At 40.5% G+C, this 18401-nt stretch overlaps 1 protein-coding gene across 1 annotated transcript in view; it reads right to left on the bottom strand.

Moving 5' to 3' along the window:
• Positions 1-3903: 3903 nt before the first annotated feature.
• Positions 3904-18401, bottom strand: part of Grid2 (glutamate ionotropic receptor delta type subunit 2) — a 1510676-nt gene continuing 1496178 nt past the window's right edge. The window contains exon 16 of the mRNA XM_045143055.1: positions 3904-6015. Within this exon, the coding sequence (XP_044998990.1) occupies positions 5857-6015 (159 nt within the window). The 3' untranslated portion in view covers positions 3904-5856. The remainder of the gene's footprint in view (positions 6016-18401) is intronic.

Here is an 18401-nt window from a genome sequence, read left to right as displayed (position 1 = left end):
ACCATGGTGCTGAGAAGAAGTGACAGAGGAGTGCTCAGCACTGAAATATCTCTATCATGCCTTTCAAGGCTCAGGGTCCATTGTGGAAGAGGTGGCAGAAAGAACGTAAGAGTCCAAGGAAGGGCAGGACTCCTTACAACATGCTCCTCCAGACACAAAATGGCCTGCATATCCATGACCTCACAGTGCCTGACACTACCTACACAAGGAGTACTGACCAGGAAAAGGAGGAAACGATGATGACATCCAAATAAAAGACAGACTGATGGAGGGGGAGAAGGGATGACTGATTGAGAGTGGAGTTTCAAAGGGGAAAAGGGGGTGGGGGAGGGAAGGAATTACCATTGATTATTGTCTAGAATTATAGAAGTTATCAATAAAAATTAATTAATAAAAGTCTCAATCTTAAGGAATGTGTATGAGCTATAGAGGAGAACATGTGATGTCCTCCTCTTGCCTGTGCATGTGTGTGCATGTGGCACATGCATCTTCATACACGTGTGCATACATTATTCATATACACACTAGATTACACATACTACACACACACATAAATGAATAAGTGATAAGCTGGAAAACTGTTTAATACAAATTTTAGCCCAGCATAGTGCTGTGTACCTGTAATCTCAGTACTTGGGAGGCAGAGGCAGGAGGACCATGAATTTGAGGCTAGCCTGGGCTACATAAGGCCATATCTCAAAGCAAACATACAAAATTGCACATATTATAAGTTAATATACATGGCATAAAAATGAATTAAATTTGATGAGAGGGACTAATTCCTGAAAGAAAAACTAACAAATAGAACAGGTGTTTCATGAAGAAGCAGGAAAAATTGTCCATGTAGATGAAAAAAAAAAAAGTTAACCAGAAAATGCAAACTAAAACTGTAAGGACGTCTCAGGTAAGAATGTCAGGTGCCCTCCTCAGACATCACTTAAATGACAGGGAAAAGATGCAAAAGGGCAAAATGCACAAGACAAAGAGAATTGCTACAGAACAACAACAAATGAAATATGTCAACAATTATTTCCAAAATGGAACCAGATGATTCGAGTGATGACTGAGTTATGAGGATAGGGAAGCAGCTGCTCAGTCTTTAGGGAAAGCCCAGGAAATCAGTTCCTGTCCTTGGTCCCTCAAAATGCTCAGCTGCTGGAAGCTCCTGGTACCTGAAGGGAGGGCTGGGAACAGAGGACAACCTACTGTTGCGGTTGGTGTGGGTGTGAATTGGGCTTTTCTCTGTGCCTAAGGCTCCTCTTTTATCTCTCTGCATTGAGCTTTTGTTCCTTATAGAGTAGGAAATAGGAATGTCATTTCCTCTCACTTTCATTAAAGCCTTCCAAACAACTTCACCTGATGTTGCAGTAGGATCTCATTGCTGGCAAAAATCATCTGACCAAGAGCAGCTTTTGAGGAGAAATTAAAAAAAAAAAAAAAAAGGTTTATTTTGGCTTACATACTCGAAAGAAAGCTCCATAATGGCAGGGAAAACAATGGCATGAGCAGAAAGTGGACACCACCCCCTGGCCAACATCAGGTGGACAATAGCAATAGGAGAGTATGCCAAACACTGGCAAGGGGAAACTGGTTATAATGCTTATTAGCCCACCCCCAACAATACATTGCCTCCAGGAGGTGTTAATTCCCAAATGTCTATCAGCTGGAAACCTAGCATTCAGAACACCTAAGTTTATGTGGGACCCCTGAATTAAGCCACCATACCTGATTTCTTTTTTGTTTGAGGTAGGGTCTTGTTGGACTCCAGGCTGACCTGAAATTCACTAAGTAGTCTCAGGCTGGCCTCAAATTCACAGCTTCACAGCGACCCTCCTACCTCTGCCTCCCTAGTGGATCACCATGCCTGGTTTCATTTTTTATGTGCTATGATTATCACAAGGGGATGCCTGAATAGTGACAGGGCAGAGGGAGATTTGATGGGTTCTAACTTTTGGAAGAGAGGTACACTTAGCATATTGGAACTGACCTGGAATGCTTCCTATGAGTCAAAATTAATGCTTCCTGTGCCTCCCTTGCCTGGTGTTACTGCAATTATTTCTAGCTCTCTCCCATATAGCTGTATAAAAATATTTTCTCCCTCACATAGATCCTGGAAAGGCATGTACAGACAAATGATTAATCAAAGTGGTTGACTGTTATTACCAATTTTAATCAACAGAAAGGAATTGGAATTTAACCAGGGAAATTATTTATTGACAAAATTTTATTAATAAAATAACTTATCCAAGATTTATGAGCAAATTAAAGGTTTCTGAAAAAGAAAATTCTACCAGGCAGGATAGTTTAAAAAGTCTGTATATGAATAAGGAAGGGGTTTCTATTTTGGATTGGCTGTGTTAAGCTACATCAGCAACACTGCAGGTTTTACTTCTCAGAAAGAAACTAGGAGGTAACATTGCAACTCACAAGAAAGACAAGTGCCATGTGGGGGTGGACAGTCTATCTCCTGACCAGTCTAAATCATCCTGATACCTGTTCTAACATCTTCATTTGTTTCCTGGCTTGGATGGCCCATTCTTCCTCACACCCCCATTCCCTCCACGCTGACCTGGAGCTCATTTTGTAGAAGTGTGGCCTGTCACCTCAGCAACAGCTTTCCTTCCTGGCTTGGCCTGCTCTTTGCTGCTCCTTTGGCTCGGTGCCTCTGACCTTGGGTGGCTGGTGCTGTGAGTCTGTCTGGCTCTCTTCCCACAGCTACTGGGAACTGGGAACTATGATAGAACACATTGTTTTTAAAATTTCAATTTTTTTCAGTTTTGTTTTAGGTACTGAAATAAAATTGTAATATTATGTTCTTTTTTCTTTTTCTTTTGCTTTTTTGTTTTTGTTTTTTGAGGTAGGGTCTCAGTCTGGTCCAGGCTGACCTGGAATTAACTATGTAGTCTCAGGGTGGCCTCGAACTCTCAATGATCCCCCTACCTCTGCCTCCCATGTGCTGGGATTAAAGGCGTGCGCCACCATGCCTGGCTGTGATATTATGTTCTTAAGACTTTCTCAGTTTATCAAATGTTTGGTCAGCTAATCAGAAGAGATTCCCATTGTCCCACGTAAAAATGGAAAAAAAAATTGAAGACTGGGATCAACATTGAATGAAACATTTTCCATAATCTTTCTTGCTCTTGGATTTTGAGAAATAGATTATAATGGACATTTTTCTGTTTTGGGCTATTACTCTTCCCTGATGCTAGTTCTACCAGACTTTTTGTACAGCATCATCAGTTCCTTCCCCTGAAGTAAATTTCATAAACATTTTATGCTACTTCTGAGACACATGTTCCTAGTTTTGGGGAAACTTGTAGGCTTTTAGAAGAAAAATCTCCTGTAGCTAAAGAATTTGTTAGATATTAGTGTCACCATCAGAAATTGGAGTCTCTATTTAAGCTTTTACATAGGATTGAGATAGAGCCAGGGTTTCAACAAAGGTAGATTAGAACACATTCAGTCAATTGAACTCACGTTAGATCAGGCAACGCAGAAGCCATATTGAATCAGCAGAAGCATAAGGTTAGGCCCTGCTAGACTATGCGGGTAGATGGGAAAATGAGTGGCCTTCTCCCTCCTCCACTGCTGTGCGTGCATGCGTGCATGTGTGTGTGTGTGTTTCTATGTAGGGAAGGCATGTGAAGCTCATAAGACAGGAACACATTTTATCACCATTCTGTTGGACAGACAGGTTGTAGCCAAAAGAAAATTAGAGTGGTAAAAGGCAAGTTGACATGAAAGACTAAATGCAGAAGAAGAAATGTGCCACCACACTCTTGCTTTAAATGAATTTCTAGAGATTTTTCATTGTGGCCCAACCGTGATATGTTAGGCAGTCATGATATGTGTATATTATTTCCTTGGACCAGTCTCTCCTTCATAAGTCTTTTCCCTCTATTTCATGAGGTGCGCACCACACTGCAATACTGGTGATTCCCTAACAACTGGAACCTAGTTGACACCCTGGACTACTGCAGTCTGGTTAGTTTTCTGGGGTCAATCATGGACCCTCTGTCATAAGTCTTGGGATGTGATAGCCTTTTATGAAGAAGGGTGGCAGCTGTCTAAGGGTAATTGTGCATTGGTTTTGAAATGTCTATAGGGCCTTGGCTTTGGTCTTTTCCGTACCTTGGTCATTCTGGGAAGCAGGAGAATTCTGTATTGAAATAAGATATCTAGTAGGGTATGACCTTGGTTTTCAATGTGCCACTTCCTTGAGCAGGGCAGAGGCTGGATAAGAATATATCCTCATGACAAAGTATGGCATTGCATTTGGTAGTGAGGATGAAGAACACTTGGAAATGTGGTGACTAAAAATGATAGCTTTGAAATGATACAAAGCATTTTTACATGGTTTCACTTGATTCTCACAACAACCCTGTGAGGTAGGTACAGCATATAATATATATTTTTAAATTTTTTATTTTGTAAAGACAGACACCAAAGACAAAAAGTGTAAGTGATTCGCCCACAGTCATGGTATGTGTCTGGGCCAAAATTGAAAGCCATGTCTTCTGACTTCAAAACCTGATTTTTCACACATGAGCTATGGACTGAGAATTGTCAGTTTGATGAGCAATTGGGGAAGGTACTCTGTAAGTGAACATCTAGGTTGTTTACAAGTCAGGTGGTTAAGAACTAACACTTCAGAGACTGGAATCCATTGGATCGCCACCTTCAAAGGTTCTGCCATGGAAGATTGTGTGTTGGCTTTCACCTTGAGGGTTGCTTTGGCATGTTAGAAGATCCTCTGGGAGTGAGCCTGGGTCTTGGCAATCAAGGAACAGAGCCTGGGAATCTCACAGCCATCGCGGCACTACTGCAGAATTCATCAGGCTGGTGACTCCTCTGACTTCCCCACTGAAATGGAAACTTCCTTGGGTAAAAACATGACTTAACCGTTGTATTACCAGAATTTAATACAATGCTTGGAGCAGAGCAGGTCCTCATAAAAACCGAGGTCATAAGGGGTTGGTATGTTTCATGGGATGCTTCCCTATTTTGTTTAAGAGACTATTTGCATGGAATAGGTATTGGAGATGAATGCGGGTATGGGACTGGGGAGAACTCAGCTGTCTCTGGACGGGTAGCATACACGGGCACTGCAATGCCAGGACGGAACCACAGCATCCAAATGATGCCTGTTTTTGGTGACAATATGCTAGCTATGGATTCAAAATAAAGGCTGTACATTAGCCAAGAATCCATGCAACATGTGCACCTTTCAGACACTGGATAAAAGTAAATGCCCCTTGGCATGGAGAAAAGTAGTCCTTTTCTGTAAATATGAAGATAACATACTTAGAGACAAAAAATCTATGACAAGTCTCCAAATACAATTAAACAATCACAATTGATTCAGTAAGGGTCGGAAGAAGGCTCCTTTTCTGGTTAAGTTCTGCCAAGGCACATTCTCCTTGGTCCTTCACATCTCCCTGTATCTTTAGCCATGAGAAGTCTCAAGACCCAGGGCTGAGATTGTGTGAGTCTTGAACAGGTAGAAGATGCGGACAAAACTCCTATGACTCTGACCTGGACCTCAGGCTGAGTGCTCTTGACTGGGACACACAGGCAAAAGTCATTACCCAGAAGCATCCCTCAGGCTGATGGGCTGGCACGGGCAAAATTGGCTCCCTGTGGCTGGAAGCAGCAGTCCCTTGGCTGCTCTTGTGAGTGGGGTGCAGCAAGGATTTTTGGTGGCCACAGCCTTGTGAGGACAGCTTTCTTGAACTGGATCAGAATTTTCCATTTAAGAGATAGTACATCGGTTCACCAGGTACGGGTACTCAGGAGCGAGGGAGTCCTGAAATCAAGAGGTGGGAAAGAGATCAGCCGCTCTGGGGACGGCAGAGGTTAAGGGTCATCGAGAGGTCCTCCTCGTTGTGCTGATTGGTGCAAGCCGTGGCTGGCTGCCTGGCTTCTCCAGGTGTTGCTCCCGAGTTTCAAACATGGCCTCAGAGGCCACGCATTCCTTCTCTCAGCTACTGTCGTTTCTTTCTGCAGGGATGAGGCCTGCGAGGAAACAAAGCAGAAGGTCACACACGAATGAAGCATAGACGAAGTTTTCTTGGCACAGTTCTGTCACTATTTGCCAGGCCGTGGCTCTAGCTTAACTGTCCACTGGAAACAGTGGAGCGTGAAGCCGCGTCGTGGACCTCTCAGGTGGCTTCCTAGGTTTCTTGGGCCCTGGGAACTGCTATGAAGCAGAGCTCCTTGGCTGTGGGCTCTTTCACGTCTGCTTCAAAGAGCACTTTGGAATTCAGCCAGACTGGGATTAGGAGACATTCTTAGTGTAGACTGGGTAAGGATTTTGGATATCATCACCAGGAAATAAAATCAGCATCGTCCTTACATTAGGAGTCAGAGCATAGTCTACCAGTGTTGATCCTACCCAGTTTTGCAGGAACTGCATGATATTGAATCTCTGAGCTTAACTTTTTGGTCATTAGTTTCAGATTATGAATAAGCGTTAAAGCATTCATAATAATACATATAAAAACCTTACCAAAGTTGTAATACATTGAATTTGATATAGTGAACTGCATTTTAGCTGACTCATTTAAATGTATGTTTTAAAATAAAGAACTTTTCTATTCCTTGGAGCCTGACAGGTATCCCTTGTATTTCAGATATTAAGTAACATAAAAGTTTTTAGTGGGGCTGGAAAGATGGCTTAGCGGTTAAGCGCTTGCCTGTGAAGCCTAAGGACCCCGGTTCGAGGCTCGGTTCCCCAGGTCCCACGTTAGCCAGATGCACAATGGGGCGCATGCGTCTGGAGTTCGTTTGCAGTGGCTGGAAGCCCTGGCGCACCCATTCTCTCTCTCTCCCTTTATCTGTCTTTCTCTCTGTGTCTGTGCTCTCAATTAAAAAAAAAAAAAAATTAAAAAAAAAAGTTTTTAGCTCCACGACAGGAACCTTAGACGTGGACATAACTCATGAACCTTGAGTTTGGCTAGCCTTGGAAGGGATTAGTGGATTTCTTACTTCTGTATCTCATAAAGAAAACTTGTGCACAAGTTTCATGATGTTAGTGGGATAGTAGCCCTTACCAGTTGTGATTGGATTAAATATCTAGTTATTTTAGCAATGCGAATTATTTGAGCTAAAAATGTAGAAATCCATTCTAAAGTTCTTCTAAGACATTAGAGTTTACCAGTGATCTCTGTGAACACTACTCCCAAAAGCAGGCTTTGGAAACCATGAAACAAAACAAAAAGTGCTGGGTTTTGTCCCTTAGTAGCTTTGGAAAATTCTTATCGTATTTAATTATATTTAACCATACTTGTAACCCAAATTTAGCAAAAAGTTAAGCAGCTCTGTTTTTTCCTCTGTGTTACTGGGGATAGAACCCAGGCCTCATATCAGCTGGGTAAGTGCTCCTCCACTGACCTAGTCCTCCAGGCTTGTAGTTAAGTTTTAGGCATTTCTAATATCTTATAGAATGGCTACACTAAACAAATTCTGTAAATTCTAGACCAGCAAGTAATGTAAAATACTCACCTAAATTTTTTGTATACTTTATCCATCAAAATAGAGTAATTACTAGTGTTTATTTCTATTTTGTGTGAGAATTAAGTTATATACCTTTCAAAATAGGAAATATGCTTACATAAGACATGAGTCCTGCCCTTAATGAGTCCATGACCTGGCTAGAGAGATACTTCGATCATACTTAACAGAATATTAAACATTAATATGTTTAATTTGCTGACTTCCTCTAAGTATTAAGATAAATAGTACAAATTATGACTATTAATTATTATTTCAGTTTTTCAGGGGATCAAATCATGAAATAATGAAAGAAGGAATCAAAGAGGTGGTAGGGCTTATTACTGGAGGAGCTAGGAGTTTAAGATGTTGGGGGCATTTTAGTCGAGGAAGAGTGCACAAAACTTGTTGGGTCTTACAGGATCTAGAAGCAGAAAGAACACAGTGCTCTGGTATATTGCAATATTTTAATGCCAATGTATTTTGAGCCCTTACACAAATGATAAGAATGTTATAGATGCATAATATTTAATTTATTTATTTGATAGAGAGAGCAAGAGAGAGATGCAGATAGAGAGAGAATGTACATGCCAGGGCCTCCAGCCACTGAAAATGAATTCCAGATGTGTGTGCTATTTTGTGCTTCTGGATTATGTGGGTACTGGAAAATCAAGCCATCCTTAGGCTTCATAAGCAAGTGCCTTAACTGCTAAGCCATCTCTCCAGCACCACATGTATAATTTTTATTTGTTTTTTGGATACATCTACTAAAGTTCTTACCTGGTTTATTATACACATTGCTTGACTGTCTTTTGTCTGTAAGTCTCATTGATGGCATGGATAATGTTTTATTTTATTTTTTTCATTTCTTTGGAAACTATTATGTTTGCATCCATAGCATCTGGCACATGGTAGGTCTCAATAGTATTTGATAACTATGCACATAGAAATTAAAAAATTATAAGGCAGAAAATTGCTGAGGAAAAAATGAATTTTGCATAGGAAATAATGTATAGGTCGAACAGAATTAGCATGAGTAGGCTCTTGCAAACCAAACCAAAGAGAAACAACGAGGAACTCTGTGAAGGATTTTTGATGGCACTGCTCAGAACTGTTGAAAGTTCTAATTATGAAATATCAAACTGGTGGGTTGTATAGGTCAGACTAACATAAATATCAATCAGGGATCATTATAACATCTTTTTTGGGGGGAGATGAGGGTCTGGAACCAAAATGAAGGTGCTAAGATAGAAGGAAGAAAAGTCTACACGCCAAGTGGATTAGTATATGCATCTGGCTGTTAATAAATGATCAAGCAGAAGCATGACTCAAAGATTAATAATAAACCACATGTGATGGCACACACCTTTAATCCCATCAAGTAGGAGGCAGAGGTAGGAGGATTGCTATGAGTTCAAGGCCAGCCTGAGACTATAGAGTGGATTCCAGGTCAGCCTGGGCTAACGTGAGACCCTACCTTGAAAATAAACAACAACAACAAAAGGATTAATTATAACAGCTACAACTTATAGGTTGCACCCAGAACTTGGGATTTTCTTTGATTTAATATTATTTATTCATCACAGTTCCAGGAGATGGCAAGTATAACCAGACTTATTTCACTGCTAAACAAATTTACCAAATTCACACCAGGAAGCACTGGGAGTCAGGGTGGGAGCCAGCCCTTTTACCTCCAGAAGGTATGCTTTTAGCCACAGCTAACCCTGGAGATACAGGGAATGTTCTTTAAACTGAAAAAAATGTGAAGAGATTGGTTTGGGATATTTAAGTTTTTATGAGCATCATCTTTCCAGCAGTGTGGAGTTTGATTTAGAAAAGGATTGGCTTTTCACATGCTCTAATAATACTTCACTTAATGTGTGTCCACACCAGTAGTGTGAAGGATGCCCTGCCTCCGTAAAGACATGATGCCACAGATAGCCAAACATGTTTATTGTGAATACTCCCAGACCATGGCCTGGGTTTGCTATCCAAAGTCAAGTTGCTGCTTGCTAAGAATACAGTGATGCCCATAGGTTACATGATAGATGAGACTGGCCCAAGGATTTCTAAAGCCTGAAAAATGAGCCATTTTCCCTCAAGATTCTGAGGAACACAGAGACTCTGGTACACTTCTTCCTTTTCCCAGTCATCGAAAATACAGTTGCTGTACAGTTAGAAACCACACTCAACCATGAGGATTGGAGGCAATGTGGCAATGGTTACACTTAAGGTTTTAATTTTTATTCCTGAGGAGTCTCATCTGTTCTCTTGATTGCTGCATTTATATGTTGCAGTGTCTAATTGCAAGAAAGCACAGCCATGTAACATCATATAGTGAATTGCCAGGTACATTTGAAAAAAAGCTAGGTTTTTAAGGAAGAAAAACTTTGGACCAATCAGGATGCAGATTTTTCCTGACCCTTGCATTTTCTTTTATTATCTCTGTTTCTCCCCCACCAAAAAAAAAGAGGTTTGTGAGAACTCTTTGTGAAAATTAGAGTGACATGACACAATTTTATTTTTATAAACTGCACCACAATATAAGATCAGAGTTGAATGTAATTGCTTGAAGTTATTATTCATTTCATACCTAAGAAAGCAGAAGAAAAATCAGATCAGAGGAAAAAGTTTGTAAAATTTTTGGGATTGTTTAAAGGTACAAAATCCCACTCCACCTGAACAGGATAATGGATTCCATTTTCTTTCACCTGTTGACCAAATGCAGCACTTTGTTTAATATAGGTCACTGGCATAGTGCTTGGCATAGTCTACTAAACCCACACTCACCTAAATGTGCTTATGGCCTTCATGGCATTTAAAACACATTAATATTGAATACCAGTGAGTAAAAACAACGTGTGAGACTTACAATGGCATAAAGTAGTCTAGAGATATACAAGTAATAAAGACACATAATGAAGAAAAAATGCATATATTATGCATACTATTATTAAACTCTTCTGTTGGGAAATTAACATTGTCACACTAGATTATCACTTCCTATATCCCAGATAAAACTTGGGCATATCAATTATAGTAATCTCTTGATAATAAATCATTCTGAAGTTATGAATTGAAGTTTTAAATATGCACCTTATAATATTTCTAAGTATTTCTAATAAGAGCAGTCTATTTGGGGAGAAAGGGCATCAAACAAGAACTAGTTGGCAAAAAATGAAAGGGTTATGTGGCAGGGGTATGAAGGAGGGGGACAGAAGAAAATAATAATAAGGCATCATGATCAAAATTCATTGGATGAAAATTGTCGACGAAAAGATAAAAAAGACACTGATAGAACCTTTTCTCTCTGTCTCAGTCTCCTTCTGTCTTTTTGTAAGTTCATTTCTTCCCAGTCAACATTAGTTTACTTACCTCCATGCCACTGCAGTTTGATAGCCATCCCACTGTGGGTCTGCAGTAAGGGTAGGCTTAACATTGCATTCTGCCTCTAAAAAACTGGGCATAAATTCATGACTATGGTCCCAGTGGGAAAGTAAAGTGTATCCAAAGTAAAGTATACAAATTTGAATGTATTTTTAAGATGTGTCTATAGCATCAGAGTTTGGGGCATTACTTTTAAAGATGGAATTAGCATAAATTCAAGAAATGTTGCCGGTATTCCTTGAGTTAAATAGACCATTTGCATCATGATTGCATTTTTTTTCATATAGAGTATAAATTGCTGCAGAGACTTAACCATCAATTTTTGCCTTGAAATATATACACATGCACAGTGCAAGCAGGCACTGAGGATCTCCAATATCCATGCTTTGTTAGTATAGGACAGACAATATAAATACTGCAGTAAGACACTAAAGCAATGCACAATAGAAGATTTCATTAGGAACACTAAATTCATTTACTTATAACTTTGTGCTTTTAAATCTTTTTAATTCTCATGAGGTGACATGATAGCAATTCCTCTGCTTTTTTTAAAGGTACAATGCACATAACATCACACACACACACACACACACACACACACACTCACATGTGGAGTCAAAGTCAATGGCAGTGGGTGGTTTATGTCAGGGCTGGTTTTGAAGCCCCTCTCCCAGAATAAGATAAATGTAAGCAATGAAGAGCTCCTGGGGCTGGCTGGACTCATTTTGTATTCAGCACTCTCCCTGGCCCCTCTCTCATCTCTTTCTCCGTCTCTTTGTATGTTCAAGCCTACTTGAGTTTCTTTTTTCTTTTGTAGAACTTGGCTCTTTTGATGTGCTGCAGGGCACGCCCTGTGGCAAAGACAGCTTCCCAGGAATCGGAAACATCAGCACACGGGTCTGAGACCTACTGTGCAAAGGCCTGGGCCCTGCAGCCCCACAACAGCAGACATTCCACAAGCCAGATTTCAAAGGGATAGACACCCTTATATTTACTTTAAATTAAAAGTAAGGATTGGCTGAATTTTTAACCTGCACTGAGACCATGAGAGCAATCCAAGCAGGGATGTGTCTAGATGCTTTTATATATTCTACTTTAGCTAAATTTCTCCTCTAACAATTTATTTCTGCTTTGCTGCCAGTCTGGTCTGGCAGCAATAGATGTGAGACTTTTGGAAGTCCTGAGTTCAGCCACCCAGTTCTCCTCATTACTTTTTGTTAAAAATGACAGGGTAAGCGCAGTGCTTTAACTCTTCACTGACTTGTCCATAAAGTTGAAAGAAATGCTGCTGTGAGTACCACAAAGCTGCTGTTAGAAGACACTATGATTATTCATAGAAAGCCTAGACAGAGGGAGGAGTTAATTATTTTATACCCCATAGTGGGACTTCTACTTTCAGAAATTAAAGATATTTAATAGTGTTATATATTATTTAAAATGTTGTATTTACTCACATATACTTTATATGACATATCTTTCAGGACTTTGTCACTGAATTAGAACGTGGAACTGAAAGTTAAAAAAAATCGAAAATAAGGAAAAGTAGGATGGCATAAGTAAATACACACAAAAGTATTCAGCTTATAACTTACCAACTAAAACTAAATTTTAAATAAGTTAAATATAACTTTGCCTCCCCCCTCTTCAGTTGTCTAAAAGAAAGGTTCTATATTTAAAACCTGAGACAATTTTAAAACTCAACTTCATTAGAAGTTTGGTAATTATATGACTGACTTTCTATGTTAAAGGTATTGTTACTTTTGTCTAAATAATTGTATTAATTCCCTTGTATAGTTATTGCTAGAATTAAAAAAAAAAACAAACTGGTTACTGCTGGATAATTGATCTGTGAAAAAAATAGCAATTTTTCTAGAAAATGTTTGATTTTTGACTACTTTCGACTCTGTTAAATCTATTGCACATCAAGTTTATGTTTTTGCCAATGACATTGCTAGTAATTTGTAGAGAAATAAGTAGGGGCATTACTGAATGAATTCAGCATTCCCCAGTGCATTTTAGGCTTAGATACTAAACTAACTATCTGATTACCATAACTCTTAAACTTTGATATATATAGCTAAGGATAAAGAGAGAAAATGTTTCAGCTGTTTAAACACGAGAAAATACATGTTTTTAACTTGAGTATGGGAATTCCTTTAGCAAATTGGTGGTAACTGCAGAATCCCTTTGTGACGACAATGGGTCCCAAGTACCTGTTACTGAAAGTGCCTGTTTATGAGCTCCAGCATGGGTGCCCTTAACACATGATGAGCTTCCCTCATAGGACCCACCATCAGCGGAAAACAGTAGTAGTAGGGGTCATTTTTCTCAAACAATATGCAAATCCTTAACGTAGTACGGGTGCACATTAAAGGCTCTCAGAGTGGTGTTCTTGTCTTTGTTTCATCATAAGCCCATCTTGTGTTCTTTCCCTGGTCTTGCACCACATTCCTGAAACTGGAAATTTCCCACAGAACCTAACCCACAACCCACGGAATACCAGCAATCTTTCTGAGGAGAGCCCTCAGTAGAGTGGAGCCAGGGAGGAGGGAAATGATTGTGCCAGTGCATGATGTCTTCTTACAAAGGTTTTACTTAATAAAAAAGAAAGCCCTGCTCTTAAGAGATTGCTTAGCACTTAAGGCGCTTACCTGCACTCTCTAAGAACCCACCTAAGGACCTAGGTTCAACTCCCCAGAGCCCATGTAAGCCTGATGCACATGATTACATATGTATCTGGGGTTCATTTGCAGTGGCTGGAGGACCTAGCATGCCCATTTTTCTCTCTACATATATAATAAATAAATAAAAATAAAGTAGTTTTTAAAAACCTCAATGAAGTGGAGGGGGAAATGCTAACTTAAATAATTCTAGAAATAAGTGGAACCTATATAAAAAAGAGAAAAGTAATGACATATAAACTCTATCTGATGAAGTTGTATCTTTTAATGGGCTCATAATTGTAATACTTTTATGTAGTTATGAAATACCTAAACTAAGACAATAAGAAATTAAATTTGTAAATGAGCAAGAGAAAGATACTTTAATAATCTGGAAATTTATTAAAGTAGGAAATACCACTGTAAACTCATGTTATGTTTAGTACAAATGACCAAGCAAAAATTTAAAAAGTCACTTTCAGGAGGCCAAGGTAGGAGGGTTGCTGTGAGTTGGAGGCTACATTTAGACTACATAGTGAATTCCAGGTCAGCTTCTCTAGAGCAAGACCCCACCAAACAAACAACAACAAAAAGTCACTTGCTCAATTTAATTTAACATTTTCTGTTTTGTGTTTATTTCTTTTCCCTACCTCCAATAGCTAGACATGAATAAAATCTAGGGATTTTCAGAAAATACCACCACAAAAACTTGGGCTGGTAGCCGGGCGTGGTGGCGCACGCCTTTAATCCCAGCACTCAGGAGGCAGAGGTAGGAGGATTGCCATGAGTTCAAGACCACCCTGAGATAACAGAGTTAATTCCAGGTCAGCTTGGACCAGAGTGAGACCCTACCTCAAAAAACTAAAAAGCAAACAAACAAACAAAGAACAACAACAAAAAAAACTTGGGCTGTTGTTATATATGGTTCTCTTGAGTCCATGAGCACTTTAAATTATTTTGTGTGTGTGTGTTTGTGTGTGTATCAATATTACTTTGTAACCCAGTAGCCAGGGCTGTCCTGCACTCACTGAGTAGAGTAGTCTTGCCTTGAACTCATGGAGATCCACCTGTCTCAGCCTTCCAAATACTAGGATCCATGATTGCCTTTTAGGGATGTCAGAGAACATCTATTCCAAGTGACTTTAAAAAAAATTTTTTTAAATACTACATTTTATTCAGTTTTAACAAAGGAGTTCAGAACGGGGAAGGCTGGGAGGCAAGGGAAGATAAAATGGGGAGAAGTACACCATTTGGAACCCAAAAGCCCATGTGGACCAAGTGACATTTGTTGCTTAAATCGGGGAACATAGGTGACCCTCAATAAAGATGTGTTGACTGAAGAATCAATGCCAAGTCACTTAAGTAAATCCAATGCTATGATATTTAACGTGGCGCACTACTTGGTTTTTCTTTCTCCCCTCTCCTCTTTCTCCTTTTCTTCCTCAGCCTTCCTTCCTTCCCTCCCTCCCTCTTTTCCTTCCTTCCATTACCTTTGTTTGTGTGTATATGATGTGTGTGTGTTCATGTGTGTGAGTGTGTGTATATGATGTGTGTGTGTTCATGTGTGTGAGTATGTGTGTATATGATGTGTGTGTGTTCATGTGTGTGAGTGTGTGTATATGATGTGTGTGTGTTCATGTGTGTGAGTGTGTGTGTATATGATGTGTGTGTGTTCATGTGTGTGAGTACGTATGCTCATGTGCCACTGTGTGCGTGTAGAGGTCAGTAACAGCCCCAAGTGTTGGTCCTCACCTTCCGTCTTGGGTGAAGGAGGAGCCCTTGTTGTTATCATTAGGGTGGGTTAGTCTATCTCCACTTCCCATCTCTCTGGAGGAGGGCTGGGATTGCAGATGATCACTACTGTGTTGGACTTTACATGGGTTCTGGGGATCCAAACTCAGGTTACCAAATTTGTACAGCCAGTGATTTTCCCACTGAGCCATCTAACAAACCTGCACTGACTTGTTTGTAAGGGACATTTATCACCATTTTCATAGCCACAACCAAACTGTGAGGCAGGAGTTATTCTAGTAGTGTAGAAACTTGTTAATGTGGAAGAAATGTGAGGCTGAAGATATTTAAAATGGTTCATGTAAGGTCACCAGCTAAGCCTGGGTGAGTTGTGACTACATCATATTGCCTTTCCCTGCCTTTTTCTCTTCCTTGCCTTTATCTGCTTTTGGGATGCAAAAAGCGAGGGATGCTGTTATTTATATTTATATTTTATTTTGGGTATTATTTATGAAAGAGACAGAGAAAGAAAGAGGAAATATACCAGGGCCACTTGCTCCTGCAAATGAACTCCAGACACGCACACTTCATGCAACTGGCTTTAAATGGGTACTGAGGAATCAAACTTGTACCAGCCATCTTTGCAAGCAAGTGCCTTGTGCTGAGCCACCTTCATCACCTCTTTCATAATAAGAACATTGAACAAATGCTGACCTCGCAAACCACTCCCAGCCATGGCTTCTTTGTTCTGGAAGTGGCAGTTGAAAAGACAATCAAAGACTAAACTCTCTAATATGTAGAAATGCCTTAAACCATTTGTACTTCCAAAACTCTGTTGTTAGCAATTTATTCAAGCACAACTCTTCTTGGATGTGGGTTTGTGAAATCGGACACCAGGGCAGTTTCCCAATATACCCAGTACTCTGTGCACCTGGTTAGGTTTTAAGGGGGCTGCATGATCTACAATCTCAGTGTGGATTCAAACAAGCCTGGGGAAGTCACTCACAATCATTTCTGTGGGTCACCTTCACCTACCTCAGGTGTGTTGACCAAGTGAATTGTGCTGGAGTCCTGGATTTTTAAGCACAGCCATTGCTGAAGAAGGTGGCACTGGATTGGGGTGGGGGGGGGCACAGGTGCTTTTTAATGAGATGCTCATAGTCCCTATTTGGGAAGACTGGGATCCTATGACCTCTGTTTTGGCTCCCCCCCGCCCCCCCGCCTCACTAAATGCCCTCTCCCCACCCTACTGACTTCTCCCTTGCTTGTTTTTTATTCTGAGAAAGTATTTTCTCCCTTTTTTGTTCTGAATGATCTCAGAGTAGCTCTAGTTCCTCTGACTATGGCGCTGCTGCTGTGACCTCTTGGATACATTTAAGGTTTTACCAAAGGCAGAGAAAATACCCCATGGCTCTACTTTCACCCAAAAAAATCCTCAGGCAAGAGACATAAAGAACCTTGGCTCTGCACTTGGAGGAGAGATGGAGGGAAAACACAGGAAATAGGATGAAACTTGGAACTTTAAAATTGCCCTGTCTTATATGCTTTCTGAGTGGTTTGGACACCCACCACCACACTGGTTCGTAAGGGACTTTGTTTGAGCTGCCCACGAGCAAACTGTCCCAGCATGCCCCACCTTGTTGAGGCACACTTCTCTGCAGGACCTCTGAAGGAGAAGTTCGCAGATGTGTACTCGAACACATCATGGATAGTCTGTTTTATAGGAGTTAAATTAGCTCCTAAGAAGGAATGGTTTATTGAAAAAAATGTACATTAGAACAAGAAACATTAATGCCATGAAACTACAAAAAGTTCATGTCTACTTTCCTACACAAGTGGCACATCAATTGTTTTATCCCGTGAATGTGGTTTGAGGAGGCCTGCGTCCAACAAGCTTCTTGTGGTGGATCACGCATGGCATCCCTAAGAGATGGCCCTAGTGGGATGTGGTTGGGTCACTGAGGGATGCTGCTCTTGGCCGGGCTACCACAGTTCTTGTGAGATGCCTGTCAATTTCTAAAGAGGGATTGTGATAAATGCAGGAGACTGGCCCATCCCTGGCCTCTGGCTTGTGTCTCACTATGTGATTTCTCCCTCTCACACACACTCCCACCATGGTGCCATCCACTATATTGTGGCACAGTCAAGGAGCCCTCACCACAGTCAGCATGAAGCTATTTGGAGTGTAAACTAATAAACTGCTTCTTTATAAATTACCAATCATCAGGTAGTTTATTATAGCAATGGGAAACAAATTAACATAATCAATTTCATAATAATATGTTCAATTTGAGTGATAAACTACCTTTCAGGAATTCATGTCTATTACTGGCTCATCCTGCTGTACATGTTTCGGATCAGGATCAGGCATTATTATTTGCAAGAGGGCTTTTCTGACCAGTCTCAATAGTTTTTCCTATTTTGATTCAACTTTCTTTCACAACTGTTTCACTGTCTTCACTTATTCACTTATGTAATAGGCAGAATTCTAAAATGGTCTTTAAAATCCCCACACTTTGGTGAACAAGTTTTATATAATCTTCTCCCCCACTCTGGCCCCCAAGTGTAGGCAACACTGTGGATACAGAGGGATATCCCTTGTGATTAGGTACTAAACAATCAATCAACCAGAGTATGGGTGGGCCTGACCAGGTGAACTCTTTTTTTTTTTTTTTAATTTTATTTATTTATTTATTTGTTTGAGAGCGACAGACACAGAGAGAAAGACAGATAGAGGGAGAGAGAGAGAGAATGGGCGCGCCAGGGCTTCCAGCCTCTGCAAACGAACTCCAGATGCGTGCGCCCCCTTGTGCATCTGGCTAACGTGGGACCTGGGGAACCGAGCCTCGAACCAGGGTCCTTAGGCTTCACAGGCAAGCGCTTAACCGCTAAGCCATCTCTCCAGCCCCAGGTGAACTCTTAAAAGGGATTGCATTCTACAGTCTGGGAGGTCCCATGGAAATGATCTTTTGAAAAGGACTTATAGGTAAGCAAGGAGCAAGAAGAGAGGCTTCTGACTCATCATCACAAGCAAATGAATTCTTCCCCAAACCATGTGAACGTGGAGGTGAATCCTGGCTGATAGAAACACATGTGGATCAATTGACCCTCACGTACAGCCCTGTGAACACC

Source organism: Jaculus jaculus, chromosome 2 (assembly GCF_020740685.1).
Source record: "Jaculus jaculus isolate mJacJac1 chromosome 2, mJacJac1.mat.Y.cur, whole genome shotgun sequence".
In the NCBI taxonomy this organism is placed as follows: domain Eukaryota; kingdom Metazoa; phylum Chordata; class Mammalia; order Rodentia; family Dipodidae; genus Jaculus; species Jaculus jaculus.
The sequence above is the reverse complement of the archived record's forward strand: the minus strand, read 5'-3'. Positions and strand labels throughout refer to the sequence as shown.